This window comes from Haliotis asinina, chromosome 4, assembly GCF_037392515.1.
Source record: "Haliotis asinina isolate JCU_RB_2024 chromosome 4, JCU_Hal_asi_v2, whole genome shotgun sequence".
Classification (NCBI taxonomy): Eukaryota; Metazoa; Mollusca; class Gastropoda; order Lepetellida; family Haliotidae; genus Haliotis; species Haliotis asinina.
In genome coordinates, this window is record NC_090283.1 from 51,533,782 (window position 1) to 51,554,384 (window position 20,603).

General features: G+C 39.5%; 2 protein-coding genes across 2 annotated transcripts in view; both read left to right on the forward strand.

Annotated features, from left to right (window-relative positions):
* The first annotated feature begins 2,181 nt into the window (after window positions 1–2,181).
* Window positions 2,182–3,201, forward strand: LOC137280986 (E3 SUMO-protein ligase ZBED1-like). The gene has a single exon (XM_067812156.1). The coding sequence runs from the start codon at window positions 2,182–2,184 to the stop codon at window positions 3,199–3,201; it is 1,020 nt and encodes a 339-aa protein (XP_067668257.1).
* An 11,522-nt stretch (window positions 3,202–14,723) lies between these two features.
* Window positions 14,724–20,603, forward strand: part of LOC137281650 (uncharacterized) — a 28,618-nt gene continuing 22,738 nt past the window's right edge. The window contains exons 1-7 of the mRNA XM_067813033.1: window positions 14,724–15,332; window positions 17,017–17,036; window positions 17,683–17,803; window positions 18,160–18,943; window positions 19,153–19,283; window positions 19,545–19,594; window positions 20,427–20,469. Coding sequence (XP_067669134.1) covers window positions 17,022–17,036; window positions 17,683–17,803; window positions 18,160–18,943; window positions 19,153–19,283; window positions 19,545–19,594; window positions 20,427–20,469 — 1,144 coding nt within the window. The 5' untranslated portion in view covers window positions 14,724–15,332; window positions 17,017–17,021. The remainder of the gene's footprint in view (window positions 15,333–17,016; window positions 17,037–17,682; window positions 17,804–18,159; window positions 18,944–19,152; window positions 19,284–19,544; window positions 19,595–20,426; window positions 20,470–20,603) is intronic.

Genomic DNA, 20,603 nt, shown 5'->3' on the forward strand with positions numbered 1-20,603 from the left:
CTCCCCTACACCTCGACAATCATCCCTGTGTGAATGAAGTCGATCGACCCTAGAAAACCCATGAAGGCACCTTTCATAAAAGTGTTCCTTTCCCCCATGTTTCGATTGATCATACAACAGTTTTGTACCTTGTTGTATCATAAATAAATTGATCATTTTACGTCATCCTTGTAACATTAAAGGGCTTATCCTGTGCACTATTATGTTATTATCTACATGTCCAAATATGCTTATGGCTAAGTCTGGATTCTACCTTCCCAATTTATCTCATCATCTTCAGGATAACTGGTATGTCTGTCAGAATGATGTTCAGCAGGAAATTTAGCAGATCTTACCGCTACACTCCTACAATCATTACCACGATTTTAATGTTAACCATAGCGTGCTTGTTCCTAAAATACTTAGGCAGAGGTAAGTACGGTCCACCTCTCAACGTTTTATAGTTTGCGATATCCAGGTAGACCATAGTAATCATAACAGTAACCCAACCAGACCCCATATTAGTGAAACGTTGTAGTGATTCACGAATTTTTTCGAATGACCTGTCAATGGAAGAGTTGATAGCATCTGGCTGTGGCCCTTTTACCTCTGAAGTAAACAATGGTCTGGTCAATAGCATCATTGCCCTGTTGTTTCTCTAGTGTTATCTTCAATGAGAGTTGAAATTTAATACCTTTTAAATCATTCAGTTCTTCATTCACTTTTTCAAATACCAACTGCCTTACATCTTCAACGTTTATGTTTCTTTGAACTTCCATCTTCCTCCCTCTCAAATATTTCCCAAAAGCACGCTGAGTAGGTGTGAACTGCAGTACTAAGGGAACTTGCTCCCTTAGTAATTCAATAAGCTCAGACTTTCCCATACATGAATAATTTCGCAACCCTCTTTCAAGCACTTGTTTTTTTAATCTTTATTGTAGGAGGTTTTTGATATGTTAAACCTAATAAGGTTAGTAATTCAGCCTTTTTCATATGAGAGTAACCCCGCATACCAATTGCAAGGCCCCTCGTTCTCATTCTCAATTCATGTATCGTCGGCATATTGCAAGGTTCACCTTAAGTAAATCATTTCTCTAACAGGTTGTCAGCCAACTCTAGGGCTCTCACGAGTACTCGAGTACTCGGGACCGAGTTGGGTAAAGTGAGACTCGAGTCCAATTTTTTGGACTCGAGGCCTCGAAAAGGAGATAACTCTAACCTCCCTACATTACCAACATGGACGACGGTGAGAAAAAATCGAACGTTTGGGCTCATTTTGATCTTGATTTGGTAACTAAGAAAACAAAATGCCGTCTGTGTGGCATATCTCTTAGTTACGCTGGTAGTACAACTAGCTCAATGTGTAAACATCTCTCTTTCAAGCATCCGCAATTGAGTACAGTCACTTCTAACAAAAAGCAAGCAACTCTAGGGTAATTTGGAAGTTTTGTTAGCAAAAGTAGAAAACCTGTAGACAGGAATTGGTATGAGTCAATCACACAAAAAGCAATGCTAATGTGCGTCAAAGACATGCGACCTATCAGCATTGTTACAGGCGAAGGTTTCAGAGCTTTCTGTGAGGCATTAAATCCCAACTACCAAGTGCTGTGTGCCGCTACTATACACAACTACTTAATGAAATCATATGAAGACATTAAGGGGGACCTGATTTCTATACTGAAAACATTACCAGCCGTTGCTCTAACAACGGACATGTGGACCAGTGTAGCTACACACGGGTACATAACTGTCACAGGCCATTACCTGAATAATTGGAGTTTAAAATCGTGTGTCCTAGCTACACGTCGGGTAGAAGAGAAACACACCGGCGAAAATATTGCTGCAAACCTGCTATCGATACAACAGGAATTTTGTATCCAATCTGTGTCTGGCATAACGACACACAACGCTTCAAACATGTGTGTTGCGGCTAGATCAGCTGGATATCCTCATGTTTGCTGTTTTGCCCACTCCCTCCAACTTGCAGTACACGATGGATTAAAAGGACCAGCCATTGAAAATATGCTCATGCATGCCAGAAAGCTTGTGGCATTTTTTGCAAAGTCAACAATGGCTACACAATTCCTACAAAATCACCAAAAGCTCCTTGGAAAAAGTCCAAAACATGTTGATACAGATGTAGTTACAGGATGGAACTCAGTCTACTTTTTGCTGGAAAGACTATCTCTCTTACATGAGGACATGGTTGCTGTTCTGCATGATCAATCAATTAAGAAACACAAACATCTGGACTTGAAAGATAATCACTGGGTACTTGTTGACCAACTGGTTTCAGCCCTGAAACCACTGGTTTCTGCCACAGAGGTACTTTGCAGTGAAGAATTCCCGACTTCTTTAGGAGTCCACCCGCTCGTCTTTGCTCTGGTCGACAACCACCTGATTGCTAAAGACCTTGACTCCAACATCGTCTGTGACATGAAGACAAGGATATCAGCTGGACTTTCTTCACGCCTGTTTCCTGACGGTTTCCTGGTTTCCCCAACTATGATAGCATCTGCACTGGACCCATGTTACAAGAACCTGAAATTTCTGAAGCCAGAACAGAGAACCGAAGTTCAAGCTGCTGTTGTGAGGCTGATAACTGAGATTGACAGCAGTGCTGAAACAGTTACTACGCCAACAGTTGTAAAGGAGGAGCCCCACTCTCAGTCTCAGTCATCAGAACCTAGCCCCAAGAAATTCAAGTTCTCAGAGTCTGGAGATGCCATGTCTTTCCTACTAAGCGATATCATTGAGATCTCAGATGACTACGAATTTGAAAACAAGCGGGATGTCACCAAAGAGTATTCAGACTTCTTGGGTGCGCAAACAAGAGTCAAGGAACGGTCAACCCTGAAATCACTCTCATTATCTTGGTGGAGGGAGAACGAAATCCACTATCCCCGTGTGGCTAAACTTGCCCAGCGTTACCTTTGTATCCCGGGAATGAGCGTGCCTTCGGAACGTGCTTTCTCTGCGGCTGGACTCACGATTACGAGACAACGAGCTGCCCTTAGTTCTGAAACTGCTGATGCGATAATATTCCTCAACAAGAACACTAGGAAACCATTGCTAGATGCAAACACTCCCTCGACTTCAACCTTGAATATCAAGACAGAGAAGCCTGAGTATGAAACCCCTGCCCCCATCCCAGCAGAGACAACCACGGCCCCCTCTGAGTCTGATAACGTCCCAGCTTTGCCTGTTCTTCCTGACATCTGAAAGGAGTGATAATGAATTCCCATGTTTTTAATCATAGAATAAGTGTCTTTTTATTGTATGGCTAGATTTCACAAATTGCTGACGGCTGAGGGGATGATGTAAATCTAGCTATGATCCACGCAGGTATCAAAAGTACTTTAAGTCCCCATGGTCCCTAGCATGGTGATCTACCTTCAGTTGTTAGCAATCTATAGCCCATTTTTATATTGTTTTGTCCTCTGCAGATAAATGGCTGGGTAACACTAAGAGCTTTTCAACTCCCGTGCGGACTCGGTTGCAAGGAGCAACCGAATTGGGCTACCTGTTTGATAAAATAAAACGGGGGCACGGGTGGAAATCTTTCCAAAATTTCTTTGATCACAGGCACCCGTGGCGAGCCACCTCCTCGTGGTGAGTGCTGGGTAACGCCAAGAGCTCGCCAACACTCCCGTTGTGGTCCTGGGGGGGATATTCGGTCCGCCAACACGTTTGCTGTGGGTTGCGCCCCGTGTCGGTGGAGGATGGTAGTCTGGTGGTTGAGGGCACTGGGAGCCTGTGAACGTGTTCCTTTTGCTCAACATACCACTTTGGCCCTTACTTCACCTAGATGGGTGGTAGAATTGGCCCGATTCTGTCAATCGGCTGGTCACGTCGTGCACTGAGCATGGACACATCTATTTTGAAATTGAGTAATATGACAATTATTGTGAATGATTTGAATGAATATCATCAATAACCCGTTCTCTTGCCTAGAGTCCTATGCCAGAAGGCGGTGGCTCATGGGCCAATCTGGCAATAAAGACCTCTGAATTCTGTTTTTCTCCAGAAAGGTGTCAAGGGCGAACCAGCCTGGCATTTCTTCTGTTTGATTCCATAGCTTTTCAAGTTTTTATTGGCTGGAGAAAAACATCCCTGTAACCCTGGCGGTACAGACTGGTTTCTGCTGTTTCACCGTCCTCGTTGACACTCCATGGTGGGTGGGAAACGGGGATGTCGAACACTTTTCCTACACCATTTCTCTTTCTGTTCCATCTGGTTCAGTCAAACATAAACGTAGATATGTAGAGTCTACATCGTCATAGTTATCTCATCTACAAATGATATTCCGTTGAAACATAACCCCTTTGCAATATCTAAAGGCATCCAAGGTGCCTGTGGAGAAGTGAAGGACGTTACACGTTTCCGAAATGGCTCGATCCTAGTGGAATGTGCACGGAGACAACAATCGGACAATCTGTTGAAACTAAAACAGTTTGTAAATACACCCGTTGTTGTCTCAGTGCACAGAACTCTGAATTCCTGTAGAGGTATAGTCAGAGACAGGGCACGTTGCCTTTATGACATGAATTTAAGATGACATTGTCAACGAACTGAGAAGTCAGGGAGTAACCGGAGTAAAGCGTTTTACTAAAAAGAAAGATGATGGCACAATCATGAAGCTGAACACTTACCTGTTTACGTTTTCACTTTCTTCACTTCCAAAATACCTTAAAGCTGGATATTTTAATATCGGAGTTGAGGTGTATGTCCCATCTCCACTCCGATGCTTTAAATGCCAAAAGTTTGGTCATGGGGCCAAGTTCTGCCGTAACAACACAATATGTTCTCGTTGTGGTGATGCACATGAACTCTCTGAGTGCCCAAATGCCATCAAGTGTGCCAACTGCAATGGTGATCACTTGGCCTCATCCAAATCTTGCCCCTCTGAACGTGAAAATAAAATTCAAAATATCAAATACATCAGCAATATTTCATATGCTGAAGCTAGAAAACTGGTCACTATTTCAACCACTTCATCGGTATCATATTCTGATGCAGTTTCTTCACGTGCCACTACTTCTAAACATCCCATGAGATCTACGTCATGCCAAACGTCAATATCATTCGTACACAAACAACTTACAATAGGTGACACAGATGAGACCTCTCAAATGGTCGTATCCAATATTTCAACATTGGCCTCCCAGACAGATACTATCACATCGACTGCTTCAGCTGATCCTTTGTCTGTAACAGAATGTGCCACAGATTTATCACAAATTCAAAATAAATTATCCAAAAATGTGCAAAAGGAAAAGAAGCCTCCAACACTTGGAGGTGCCTTCCTGTCAGCCATCCCCTGTACCGGTTCAAAATCAGTTTGAACCTTTGGAGATGGAGGTGACTCCATCTCCCCCAGTGCATGGGAGTAGATCCCCCTCAAACTCACGAACTCCGATTGAGCCTCCATGAGTAGTTTAAATACCATTGTTCAGTGGAATTGTAGAGGACTAAAGAATAACTTTAATTATTTACACCTGCTAATGCAGGATTTCAAACCATCGGCATTTTTGTTTGCAGGAAACGTATTTTAAAGCAACAGATCAAATTGATATATGGCAGGATGCTTCATATAACTTCTTTTCTCCTCCAGGATTCAGAGCTACTGGAGGATCTTCCATTTTGGTGCGACAGGGTGTTATTCACAGCCCTGTTCCCCTCAATAAAACGCTTCAGGGCGTTGCAGTCTGACTTTAAGCATTGTTTTTACACTATGCTCCGTACATATACCACCATCTTCTCATCTTCACCAAACTGATCTTCCTCTATGACCAACTCCCGAAGCCATGTATCATAAAATGGGTGACTTAAACGGCCATAATCCACTTTGGGGTAGTTCTGATACAAACCAAAATGGGAAGATACTAGAGGATTTTCTTTCAAACAACGATCTGTGTATATTTAATGATATTTCTAAAACATATTTGCATCCTGGTACAGGCATATATTCATCTCTTGATACTTTTATCCCTCACTGATGCAGATCTGTTAAATGAATTCGAATGGTCTGTCCATAGTAACCTGTGCGGCAGCGATCATTTTCCAACTATTCTTAAACCATCAGTCCCGGCTGATATTCCTCCATCATCACGATGGAACTTCAACAAAGATAACTGGCCTTTGTTTGAATTACTCTGTGCTGACAAACTAAATCCTGCTCGTTTTATTGGTGCTCCTGATTCTGTGCAATTATTCTCTGATGAGCTCAACAAAATTAATGAATGTATTCCTAAGTCCTCTACCAATCCACACATACGTAAACCGTGGTTTTATAATGACTGCAAAAAAGCGGAACACTATTTCCGTCGCCACCCAATGGTACATCATTTAAATAAATATAAAATTTTAAATGCTAAAGCACGGCGTACCTTCAAGCACAATAAACGTCAGTCGTGGCAAAATTACGTTTCGAAAATCAGTTCACGTGCGTCAATATCTAAAGTATGGAACATGTTCCAGAGAATTAAAGGTAAGGGTAACAAATCAAGCATACATCATCTCAAAAGTGGAGATCAGTTATTAACAGATAAATCTGATATCGCAAATAAACTGACCGAAACACTTGCAAAACATTCCTCTTCATCAAACTATGCTCCTCAATTTAAAAAATACCAAAAACTGCAGGAAAAGAAACAAATTGATTTTCATTCTGATAATGGGGAAGACCATAACGAAATCTTTTCCATCCATCAGCTTCATACTGCCCTTGAACAAACTCACGATACTGCAACAGGAACTGATCACATACATTATCAACTCCTGAAACACTTAGCTAACTCCTCTTTAGAGACACTACTGAATATTTTCGATGAAATTTGGACATCTCGTAAATTCCCTTCCTCTTGGCGTGACGCTATAGTTGTACCCTACCTAAACCTGGACGTGATCATACACATCCATCCAACTATAGACCCATTTCCTTGACTAGTTGCGTTTACAAAACCATGGAACGCAGGGTCAATAACAGATTAACCTAGAACCTAACAATTTAATCACAAATATTCAATGTGGTTTTCGTAAAAATCGCAGTACCATTGACCATTTAATCCCATTGGAGTCATTTGTTAAAAATGCCCTTCTTAACAAGGAGCATTCTGTGTCAATATTTTTTTATTTAGAAAAAGCTTATGACACAACATGGAAGCACGGCATTGTAAAAGATTTACATGATTTTGGTTTACGGGGATGTTTGCCCGAGTTTATATCCGATTTTTTAACTGACAGGCAATTTCAAGTACGCCTGGGTTCTACCCTGTCTGATTATTATACGCAGGACCAAGGCGTCCCACAAGACAGTATTTTGTCTGTCTCTTTATTTAGTATTGAAATAAATAGTCTTTCAAATGTTTTAACAGATTCAATCAATGGTTCCCTTTTCGTGGATGACTTTAGTATTTCTTGTCGTGGCAAAAATATGCGAACCATTGAGAGACAGTTACAAATATGTCTCAACAAAATTCATAAATGGTGCCTTGAGAATGGGTTTAAATTCTCTCAATCTAAAACAAACTGCATTCACTTCTGCCGAAAATACAAACCTCATAAAGACCCTGACTTATCTTTAAATGGTGCACCCATCAAAGTTGTCAAGGAAGCTAAGTTCCTTGGTCTCATCTTTGACTCACACTTAACCTGTCTGCCACATATTAAATACTTAAAAACTAAATGCCTGAAGGCGCTTAATTTGTTGAAAGTCGTTTCAAATACAAAGTGGGGAGGAGACCAGTCAACCCTCCTACATTTATACAGGTCACTCATCCGGTCTAAACTGGATTACGGCTCCATTGTCTATGGTGGAGCCTGTAAAAGGAACCTCAAAATACTTGATTCTATCCATCACCAAGGTCTCAGACTTTGTCTCGGATCATTCCGAACTTCTCCTGTTGACAGTCTATATGTTGAAGCAGATGAACCTTCCCTTGATCACCGCCGTATTAAATTATCTTTGCAGTATCTCACTAAACTGTATTCAACTATGTCCAACACTGCATATAATTGTGTCCTCAATCCACCGTATGGGGATTTATACAACAAGAAGCCTTCTATTGTTCCGCCTCTTGGACTAAGAGTGCAACCTTTTCTTTCAGCTGCTGGCATGGAATACGAAAATATAGCTCCTTCTCGCTTTTTTCTTCTCCTCCTTGGCAACTGGTTAGACCACAACAAGTTGACACTATGTTAAGAAAATGTACAAAAAATCAGAAACTAATGAATTACAATGCAAACAAGCATATATATGATCAATTAAAAAGTAAATATTGTACGTATAAATCCTTATTTACATATGGGTCCACGGATGGTGGCTCAGTTGCTTGTGCCGCTGTCATTGGATCCAGAACAATATCTTCCAGATTACCAGACAGCAGTTCCATCTTTACAGCTAAAGCACATGCCATATTAACAGCCCTATACTATGTTAAAAACCACCCTAAATATAAACAATTTTATCATTTATTCAGACTCTCTTTTGAATCATATAGTAATCTTGCTACTAGCCAATACGACATCGTCTTTTGTTGGTTACCCAGCCATGTTGGAATATCTGGTAACACAATGGCTGACATTGCTGCAAAGGCAGCACTCAAGAAATCTATAACACAACTTCTGATTCCATACTCTGATTATAAAGCTGTTATTAGATCTTATATCCGTGATCTGATGCAGAGGACGTGGGACACCCAAGTGGGTAATCAATAAATTACACCAAATCAAGCCAACTATAGGTTATACTTACTTGGGTTGTCAATCCAGATTTGAAGAGGTCATTATGCGACGATGTCGTATTGGTCATACAAGATACACTCATGAGTATTTGTTGAAACGCGCAGATCCTCCGTTTTGTATCCCTTGTGATGAGGGAATCACGGTCAAGCATGTCTTGCTTGACTGTATTGATTTTGCCATCACAAGGGATAAATGTGTCAATGTCAAATCAGTTAAGGATCTTTTTAATAAAGTAAATTATCATTGAATAATTGGGTTTTTTTTAAGAAATAGAATTGTTAGAATATATATTGTATAGTCTTCTCTCATTACAGTGTTTTAGTTTTACATGCTAGTTTTATGTTCACATCTGTGATAGTCTAGTATTTTTACCCTCCATTGTCGACAGATTTAACAGTTCCAAATGTTCTCATTTTATTAAGTGAATTGTTCTCGTCATAAGTGAATTGTTCTCGTCGCGATATGGCTGCAATATTGCCGATGTGACGGTAAATATTAACTCACTCACTCACTATATATAAATTGTTTTAGGTATAGTTACTAGTGAGTGAGTGAGTTGATATTTAACGTCACATCGGCAATGTTGCGGCCACGAGAATGATTACTTATGAAAATACAAATGAATTAATAGCACATACATTGTAAAACCCTGTCAACGAAGGACAGTAAAACTGACTAGAATATCACAGAGTAGAATGTAAATCTAGTGAATAGACCTAAAACAATGTATCTATGGAGGACAGTACAATATAAAAATGAGCTATAGCTTGCCAACAACTGAAGGTAGATCACCATACTAAGGACCATGGGGACTTACAGTACATTTGCTTCCTGCATGGACCCTAGTTGGATTTACATCATCCCTTCATCTGTTAGCAATTTAGACAAATCTAGCCATAAAGTAAAAACACACTTATTCTACGATTAAAAAGCTGGAAAACTTAAATTTACATCAAATGTTTTTGGACTTATGTACCCTCTCAGGAGGACAATTATTTTACGGTACTTCACCCCCCTTTGAGGGAGAGTTTTACATTCCTTTCTGTGATATTCTAGTTGTTTTACTGTCCTTTGTCGACAGGTTTTTATAATACTCGTATATTCTATTTCAATGTTATGTTCCCGTCACAACATGGCTGCGACATTGCCGATGTGACGTTAAATTTTAACTCACTCACTCACTTAACCTTTGCTGATGGAAGGGTTAGAGTTTGGAGAAGACGCGGAGAACACAATGCCCAGTGTTGGGAAGTGGATCGATTTGGGGCGATAGCGTTATGGTTTGGGGTGCCATCAGCGGTCATGCTCGATCCCGAGCATACAGGGATCAGATGCTCGTTCCAGAGCTTTTGCCACTCATGGCAGCTCATGGCCCACGTCTGACTTTCCAACAGGATAACGACAGGCCTCGTACGGCCAATTTAAGAACGAATGGAGGACACACCTGATATTGACATGATTTCAGTAAGTTGTGACTCACAGGTTTTGATCATGGACATTGTATTTGCTTTTCCGGTGGAACCGATTCCATGACAAACATGATCTGTATGCTTTAGCATATTTAATGACAAGAGAATTGAATCCAAACGTTGTTTCAAACCCATTTTCCAAAATGTTCAAATTATTGACTTTGAAACGAGTGTAAAGTTTTTAGTTTTGTTGAGTTTATTTTATGAGTGGTCATTTGGATTAGTAACTGAGATTGTAAGTGTCTGTACCTTTAAGGGGGGTTGAAGTAGAGTAAAATTATTGTCCTCTCGAGAGGGTACGTAAGTCCTAAGGTACTCAAAGGTAATTTAAATTTACCATCTATTTTAATTCTAGTATCCCTGTCATTTTAATTTTGGCCAAAATTCACTTCATCGCCTGTGGGGATGACATAAATCCAGCTAGGGTCCATGCAGGTAGCAAACGTACTGTAAGTCCCCATGGTCATAGTATGGTGATCCACCTTCAGTTGTTGGCGAACCATAGCCTGTTTTTATACACTGTATCGTCCTCTCTAGTTAAAATATTTACAATTTCATGACTAGTTTTAACATCAATATAATTACGACAATCTATATAGCTTTATTCTCCTTTGTTGATGGATATTTTAGATTGATTACCTTGTTTTCATCGCTATATGGCTGTAATATTGCCGACCCGATGTAATATTTTAACTCACTCACTCACTCACTCACTCACTCACTACAGTCAAACATTCTACAGGCGTACAGTCAAACATTACATCAGGACATGGATGGGATCGTTTTGCAAGATTGTGACGAACGGTAACTTGAAGAGACAGGGTTTTCCAATTGGCCGCCTTTATCTGTATAGACAACTGAATGATGGTGACGTTTCAACACGGTATCTCCACATCATACTTTGCCCAAGTTGAACAGCATTATCTTACTCAGAACAATATCTCGTTATTTTTATATATACCTTTTCACCATGGACTTTAATCGGCACGACACAGCAAAGTGTGTGAGGGACTATGAAAGTTGTATAGTTAAAATAAATTTAGATAATATAAATATCTGTCAACGAAGGACAGTAAAATACCTTTATTATCATAGGTGTAAACTTAAAGCTAGCATGTAATCATAAAACATTATTTGTATAGCACAACAAAATTTTAAAATGGGCTTTAGATCGCCAACAACTGAAGATAGATTACCAAAAATAGTTACAACAGTCTTTTGGCAATCTGCATGGCCTTGGATTTACACCATCCCTTCAGTCGCTGACCATGGAGGAATCGTAAAGAAAATTACAATGACAAGTATTATATGTTTGAAAACATTTATGAAATATAACCGTGAATGATATCGACTAGCTGTACACCTATAGGGGGGGGGGCACTTATTCCATCAATCCCTCCATGGGTACATTCACAAACAATCTTAGTTATCAATATTTCTATCAATTATGTAAAATCCGCTATTATATACAAACCATGCCATCTGAAACTTTTGTAGTTCATCAACACTTTTATACCTCAGGCCATACGTTGCCTGAGATGAACGGCGCTATTTTAATCAGTAGAATAGGTCTTGATATCTTATGGCAGATGAACACACTCACTATTTAAGGTGTGAGTTTGTTTGTGATCCTTATCTTTTATTGTGGACCACTTGCATAAACTAGTTGTTGATCGTACCATAAAACATAGCGTTACATGCCGTAACATTCGCGGCAGGAAAATCTGACTCTGCTTGTTGATTGTGTCTCAAAAGAGGTTGTACTCTGAATATATATGGACACGTGAAGGTCCGGGGTAGACAGGCCTTCAGCACCCAATGTTGGTTGGCCCAGCACTTGGTTGACATATCGGTTCCCTATTGCGCAAATCGATGCTCATGCTATTGACCACTGGATTGTCTGAACCAGGCTCGATTATTTACAGACCGCCGCCATATAGCCGGAATATCGTTGAGTGCAACGTACACCTAAACCGACTCACTCACTCACTGAATAGATATCAGATACATATCCCTATTTTATTTTTTATTTTTTTTGTGACATGTCGATGTAGATTCTTATATCGCTGTCAACCTTGATAACAATGTCAGAACCTACACCAAAGCGTCGCTTACATTTTGTACGTGGATGTGAGCGACATATTAGCGGTCTATTGCGATAACCTAGTCGATTAAATGCAAGTCCCTTTGTATAGATGACTCTTAGAATGCCAACGTGAAGCGTAACTTTAATGTCACGATGTAGTATAACGAGTTGATGTGGATTCTTTCATTGTTATCAAGCTTGAATCTACATAGAAACGTCTCTTAACACAATAAACAAGAAGTTGTCATAAAGTTGTATGTTTCATTTGTGCTTCTTACTTCCACTGCATAGGAATAGGTTCAGGTCACTACAATAGCATATCCGTTAAGCATGCACTTTCAAAAACTGTAACATGAGAGTTTCGTTCGTTGTCATTGACTAGACACAATGTAACCAGTTAGAAAGACAACTAGTCCCAGACAAACACTTCACTTCGACCTGTCCTGCTGATAAGGGTTGCACGGGCTGCTTGAAGTAGGTGATGTTACACAGGGATGGTGGAAAATACATTGGCTACCTCGCGTCGACCTCCCCTAGAAATACAAGCAACGGCGCATATTATTTACTTCTGGTCCTGCATAATACCATCATCTAGTATTTTGATGTGCACATATACACATATATTGGACACAGAAGCGTGGAAGAAGGCTGCCATTCAATAAAAGCGTATATTTATTTCAGGTGGTCTTTCATGTTGTTCGTGACCCGTCATATTAAATTTTAAGCATAATTATGCCTCCGTATATATTGAGAAGAAAGTCAAACTATAAATTTGCAACTGTTAAAATAAGATATTAAGAACTGGAACTGGTTGAATTAAAGCTATACTTCACGTTGGCATTATCTGATACACAAAGCGACTTTTGTTTTGTCGATTTTCTAAACAAATTAAGCGACAAAGCTCTTTTAATAAGAAATAGAAATTTCCGCGGAACGCCAGGCCAATTGAACTACATCATTATCATGTGGTTATGAATCACTATCAAACAGATAATAGGTGTGACGAAAAGGTGAGCAAGCATGGTGAATGTGAGGCTGTGTATCACGTGATGTACTGGCGGGGTAGCCATACATGCGTATAAGTCAATACCTCACTATCTACAGCGCAGTTTGACAGAAACCTTCATGTTATTTGTGCTTGTGCCTCTGTATTAACAGTAAAGAAACTTAGTTGTGAAACTCAGACGAGAGGTTTCCAAATGTCATGAAACTATGTGACTATTGTGGAGATGAAATACAGCCAGATTCACCAGGCGTAGATGTGTACAATAAGGATGTGGACGTGCGTTATGTAACAAAGGAGGATTGTATACCAGTTGGTTTTAAGTGCGTCAGTGTATGTGTGTGTGCCAAGGGTGACAAGATCGCATATCTGAAAGAAGGGAGCTTATTACCAAAAGGTTTTAAATGCGTAACTGTTTCTGTCAGAGATCGACACATCTTATATGCAAAGAACCAGAACGTAATACCAGAAGGTTTTGAACAAGTTACTGTGTACATCAGGAATGGGGAAGTCAAATACGCAAGACAGGAAGACAACCCTCCAACAGGCTTTGATCGAGTTTCAACCTATGCAAAGAACGAAGAAATAAAGTATAGGAAAGAAAGTGATCTTACCCCAGTAGGATTTGAACAAGTGACTGTCTGTGTGAAAACAGAAGATATACTTTATACAAGTCAAGGAGAGCTAAAACCAAAAGGTTTTGAGCCCGCATCAGTATATGTGAAAGATGACGACATAGTGCATGAAAAGTGTCTCCAAGTGAAAGAAGTATTTCACACAGAGTGCCTGAAGTAAGTATTGCATTCTAAAAAGTGAATAGGCATAATATGCAGTGAAGTTCTTGAAGTTTATCTGGTTTATTCCAAGTATTTATTCTGACACTTCCGTCATTTCAGTCAACATATTCCACGAAGTGAGGAGGCAGCTAATAAGTTCCTGGAACAAGCTTCTCAAAAAAGCAATGTCTTGTCTATCGGGATTCATGTCAAGTACTTATTTGGAGAAGGCAAAATATACACACAGCAGAAAAAAAGAAAAAGGGATAAGAGAGATCTTAAAGCTACTGAGTTACTGAGAAAAGTATCTGCTCTGCGGAATTCCAATTCTGGATATGTTCTAGTCCATCTTGTCGGCCTGGCACCGGAAGATTCCTTCACTGGCGCATTTGATGAGTTTGCTGACTCAAAGCTTTACGAGTTGATTCAAGATGGAAAACAGTTTTGTGATGTTTACAGGAAACAGCTACTGAACAGTCATTGTGCTTGTGACGGCTTTGGAGACTTTCTCGTACTTTATGTTGGAGCTTCTTCAAATGTAACGACTTCTAAATTCAATACGAAGACAACATTCGATGACTGCATCACTGACATTCGTGCAGAAACCCTCAGAACATTTGTTAGAGAAAGGAAACAGTTTAGCAACACATTCCATGAACTTCCTGGTGTGACCCGGGCACACCACCTTCAGAATGTGCACGAAAGCAGATCACTTCAATTGAAAAGTCACTTTTCGCAAAAGAAAGATGGTCAAGCAATAGCAGAGAACATCATCGAGAATCATAAACTTGCACACTATATAAGTGCATTTACTAAAATTGAATGTGGTGGTTCCTTTCTTTATGGCGTCAATGAGGAAATTATTTTCAAGAAGGAATATGGTTATGAGACTAAAGTAAACCGCATACAACCAGTCACCCTGAAGGACAAAACCATTTTTAGGGAAACTTTGTGGGATAGCATTCGGGATACTGTCCTGGTCTGTGATTATGATGGAAATGAATTATTCCCATACCCAAACATTTTAAAAATTGATTTTATTCCTTGCACACCACCGAAGGGAGACGTTTATGGGCATGGTGATGAAGATGCTGTAGTAGTTCGTGTTGCTGTCAGACCAGTCAGTGGGATAGTGTTCCATGACAAACGAGGACCGCTTGCATATAGATATGACAGACAATTCAAACTGATCACTCGGATAGATATCAAGGACTGGGTACGTGCTTTTACAAAACTGAGCACAGCTCAAGAGTAAACTGATCCAACTTACGACGGTAAGTAACTGATTCACCTTACCTTCTCAAATCTGCCATGTTGATTTGACACACAGGATATCGTACCGAAAATGTGAATAATTGGGTAAAGGACGTTTGTAAGAAAAACCTCAGAATGGTAAATCTGCAGTTTCAAAGTTTTCCAATTTTTTTTGTGGTAACTGACATTTCAGAGTTTGATATACTGTGATTGAAAACGCAAAGCGTTTTATTTCACTGAAAACAAAGAGACAAAATTGAATTAAAGTCTTCAAAATTTTAGTAGTAGAATATTTGTTGTTTTAAATAATGGCCTATTCCCACTATATGAAGATATGATGTAAATCCATCTAGGGTTAATGCAGGTAGCAAAAGTAATGTAAGTGCCAATGCTACCTAGTATGGAGATCTACCTTGAATTGCTTGTGATCAATAGCCCGTTTTAATGTTGTAGTGCTCTAAATAGTCTATAATTGTAAGTCACATGCAGTTCTGAATCTGTGACTGTGATAGTCTAGTATTTTTCACTATCCTTCGCACATGACACACAAGTTGAGGAATTCAATGATATGTTGTAAATTATCCCTCGTCACCTTCACTGACAAATGTTATTTTGGTAATAGTGTCGCAAACGTTTGGTCATATGTCTAAAATCTTCATTTATGTTATCTCAATCATTCATTTATCAGATCTATAAATTGTAATACTGCATTTTGATAATATACATGTCGTTATGGGGCTAGCATGCGACAGACAAAACAACGTCGATGAATATCTGTGCAGTTTATCCAAGCAAAATTAAAGGTATTCGCTGAAGGTGAACGTATCAACCTTTGTACAGAAGACGAACGAAGTGCGATTGTCATAGTTAACAGTGGAGAACGGAACGTGTGGGACTTGGGAAAACCTTGGTTAGAATTGGTCTTCAGCAACCCATGTTTCCCATAAAAGGCGACCATGCTTGTCTGATTATTTACAGAATGTCGCCATGCAACTGGAATATTGCTAAATGCGGTGTTAACCATCTAAAAATCCAACATTACGGCTACACGAGACGGTCTCCTAGCCTTCCGTCACTCATGCGCGTGAGTGCTTGAGCACTGACAAGAATTTCTTGCACAACAAATCAGATGTTCTGTCTAAGAATATTTCAAAAGAGGTCACGCATCTCTCAGTAATTGTTGATCGACGCCCCAGTAGAGCTTTCGTAGTGTTTGGGGTATTTTTTCAGACATGTGGAGGACATTTCCAAATTTGAATCATTACTTAAAAATAAATATTTACGATATTATTCTCTAATTTGATATGAAACATGTATGCCTTTGTTCATTCGGGTGAACATTTGACCAGGCATTCCGTGTATTAATGACGGGTGCTGCTGCTTGTGGTCACCTTTCTGGCCATAACTGGTACTTTTACAATTTCATAGCGATTTATAATCGGATGCTTTTATTGCTGGCCTCCTGATTTAGTTAACATATCTAGGGTGTTGGTAAACATTTTTCCAACGATGCAACCTTATCATGTGCATGTTAATATAAAGTTAGTGATGACGCTAGGTGTTGGCAAAAAAGTGAATGCACTATGCCCCACTACATAATCTAATCATATATTCCAGTAAACTTTACTGAGAACGTAGAGTAGTAATGGTCGATAGAAATGTTCTTTTACAATATTCTTCATGTCTCGACTTTGATTATTGCAGGCAGGATGTGGAAGCTTCTGGTAAGTGCAAATATACACACCCATGCGTTAATTAAGCACCACCCTAGTTTGAAAATAAGATGCTGCAGACACAATAGGGTATAGCCAGTAGTGTAATTAACCTATAGTTGAAGAGGTTTTATCCACTGAGTGTTTTACTGTTAGCCTTTTCTATTCCTTATGAAAGAATTTGTTGGTGAAAATGTGATTGGATTACACAATTAAACAAGGCTTTGATCCAAAATAACATATATCTCTTATATGCCAACATGACATTTACGCAGCAAGATAATCAATCTTTTTCCAATCATACAGATTGCTAACTGACTGAAAAGGCCACATTAATAAGATTTGGGAATACATCTTTTATGATTTTCAGTTTATAGTATTGAATAAACACATCAGTATGCCAGACACTGATAACTATAGCTAAAATCTGTTTGTTCTATTTGTAAGGAAACATTTGCAGCATTTTCAAATTTATCTTACTTTGCATACTTTCATCCATTCACATCTAATGAAGAATTACAAGGCCACATGAGCACCATTTCATATCCATAAATGTAAGACATCAAGTGTCATCAAAAAGCTGTTGAACGTCTCGGTCATCAACAATATTGTTTCATACCGTTTCAGTTAACATGTTAACCTTTACTTTATGTTGCAGCAAAATATCGGAACGGAGGATGAGCAGGATCTTTATCTTGGGACAAATGACATCTTTCGTCCTGACCTGAAACAGATTGGAAACAGTCTCTTTGAAATCAGAAGCTACTTTATTGAAAACGGTAACTAAATCATTTTAAAACTCAGTAGATCGTTGACGTCGACTGTGGGCGTGCCTTCATTAGTCGAAGCTAACCACAAAGCATGTAGCACGTTGACTGATATTGGAGCCATTTGCAAATGGATTTGAATGAGAAGTTCTGAATATCTAAGACGTATTGTCCACAAATGACTTTACCAGTACCCTCCAAATACACAGTGACATCAGCTTCCATATCTGGATTGTCCAAGTGAAGAATTCCTGTCCAATAACAATTTTCTTGAGCTGTACTGGTACTTAAGCAGTGTCTCAAATTTGGTACAGGACTATTCTTGTGTACCTCTATCGAGAGTATAGTTTGTTTGTTTTTTTCTTCAGATGGTCAGAGTATTGTACCAACAAAACCATGCATCCCTTTTGCACCAGTGAAAGAACGACTCATTGAACACATAGAAAATCAGGCATACGACTTTGTATTTGATCCTCTCACCAACGAAGTAGTAGATCTCCCAAACCCAAAGGCTGGACCATGCTTTATGTTCTTATGCCATTCCTTAGCAGTTGCGTTAGATTTCTACACATCACCCCGACCAAGCAACACGGTATGCGATGTATTCCTGGCTCTGCCTACACAGTCTGTGATAGTTTTGTCAGTGGTTGATGGGGATGAAGACTGTCCTGAAGCAGTGACATATAGTATGTCAGTGGCGAGGGGAGTGATAGAGACACTTATCAAGTTCACTGATGAGGATATCAGCTCAATCCACGGAGTCATTCACATTTCTCTCCTTGAAGATGCTGTGAAATTTAAGAATCGATTGAAGAAGCTGGCAAATGAGTCTTCTCATTTTGTCACAAAGGATTCTTTGCTAATGACTCCAAGTAGGTATGAGAAAGTCCTCACTGCTTTCTGGGCTGGTGTTGCAGAAACAAAGTCAGTGTTGAAAGAAGAAAGTGGAGAGATTGATAGCGACTATCTGAAATTTCTCACCAAAGACCAATGTATCATTCTGGTGGAGAACATCAACAGTAAGGACGTCGAGGTCAAGAGTATGCCCGGTAGTGGAGCCACGACTCTGATGCTGGAGGTAGCTAGGAGACTGAACAGACTGGGTGACACTCTGCTTGTATGTAGGTCACGACAAGAGAGGGACAGACTCAGGTTTGTTGACTTAGTCAGTGGATGTAGTTAGGCGCTATTGCCATCGTCAACATTGGTGGTCGTAGCCAGTCACGAATGATCAAATGTTATATCCCATACTAGGAATTTCGTTCGTGCGTCCTCAGGAAGAGGCCTCTACTTTAATATGTCTCAATATTTGAATGACTGCTTGAAGCCTGTACTTACGTTTTGTACAAACCTGGTTTCAGGTCGGTGTACCCATCAGCTGTAGCAGCAGAGGATCTCAGTATGGTGGACATGTCTTCCTGTGTGAATATAGTCGATGAAACCAACACAGTCATGACACAAACAAGTGGCCACAAGTGGCTATTTACAACCTGTGGGTGTATTTACATGTTCATACAAGCCTGAAGACACAATGCTCATTTCTTTCTAATAAAATACAAGACTCTTTCCTTGTTATACACACTACCATGGCAGGTTATGAAGGATGTTTTTGATAGATGCGGGAAAGAACGATAGCAAACAACACTGAGTTAAAATATCCACAGTAGTTCTCATTTGCTGGTGATACAAACCAATCATTTTGTATGGAAGAAACGTTTTAGTTTGTTGAAGACGTGGATTTTCTTCTCTTCAGATCTGACTGATATAAAGGAACTGAAGTCCCACATAGATGAGGCAGTAAAGGTAATGTATACTTCCGTTAAGCTATTTATGTCAGGGCTCATATAAACAAAAGATAAGGATGTACTATATTAACTGAATTGCGAATTCTGGTCCCATCCAAAGATTCACCTTCACGATCACTAATAAACTGAAGTCCCAATTATTTGACGCAGAAATAGTAATGTATACTTCTGTAATTTGTTTGAGTGACATTTAGAAGTTGATGAACACAATAAAAAACACGTGTTATGGACATTTTGATATAGATTCTGGTACCATTCCTGTTTGACAACGGTACGGGAATCTGTATCGAAACGTTGCACTCATGAAATAAAGAAGGTGTTATCCACAAATCGTGTTATATATTATGCTTCTGTAATGATGAAATCCTCATGTGATGGTTTAGAGATGTTTATTACAAACAAGCAATTAAACACGTATGTACAAATACCTTTCGTGAATTTGCATATCTGTCAGGAGTAGCCAATACTGGGTCTCATCCTGGGACTCTCCTTCACGATCTCTAATCCACAAATGTTACACTACAAAAATGACTTGGTTTCCAGAAACCTGTAAATCATCCGTAATGTGGGTAATTGTGGAATCCAGTTGGTTTCCATTCACAGAAACTCACCAACCAAACCAGAGTTCTGATGAGCAATTTCAGTTTCATCCCAGTGACCTTGTCACTGTCAGGAAATGGAGCGTTTTGTCACGTGTCTGTGGACCTGGATTGAAAGCAAGGTCAAAAGGTTCCCTCAGTGTGACGGTTTAACCCAGGATCGTTCCATACCTCATATCATCTATTTTAAAGAAGGCCATCACTTTTGTTATTGTATTTTATTTCTTACAGGAAATCGAGGGGGTGGCGAAACAAATAGATGCATTATCAAATGGTAAGTGTCTATAATAAGGCAGTTTATGGTGAAGTAAGTAATGGATCATATGCAACTAACAACCTCAACAAACATAATGGCCACATTTCAGTAAACCATATATATTCATGAGTTACTTGAGGATGGCAATTATA

What these genes read in the sequence shown, in the direction of transcription:
- LOC137280986 (XM_067812156.1), top strand. Translation starts at nt 2,182, where the DNA reads ATGGTTGCTGTTCTGCATGATCAATCAATTAAGAAACACAAACATCTG.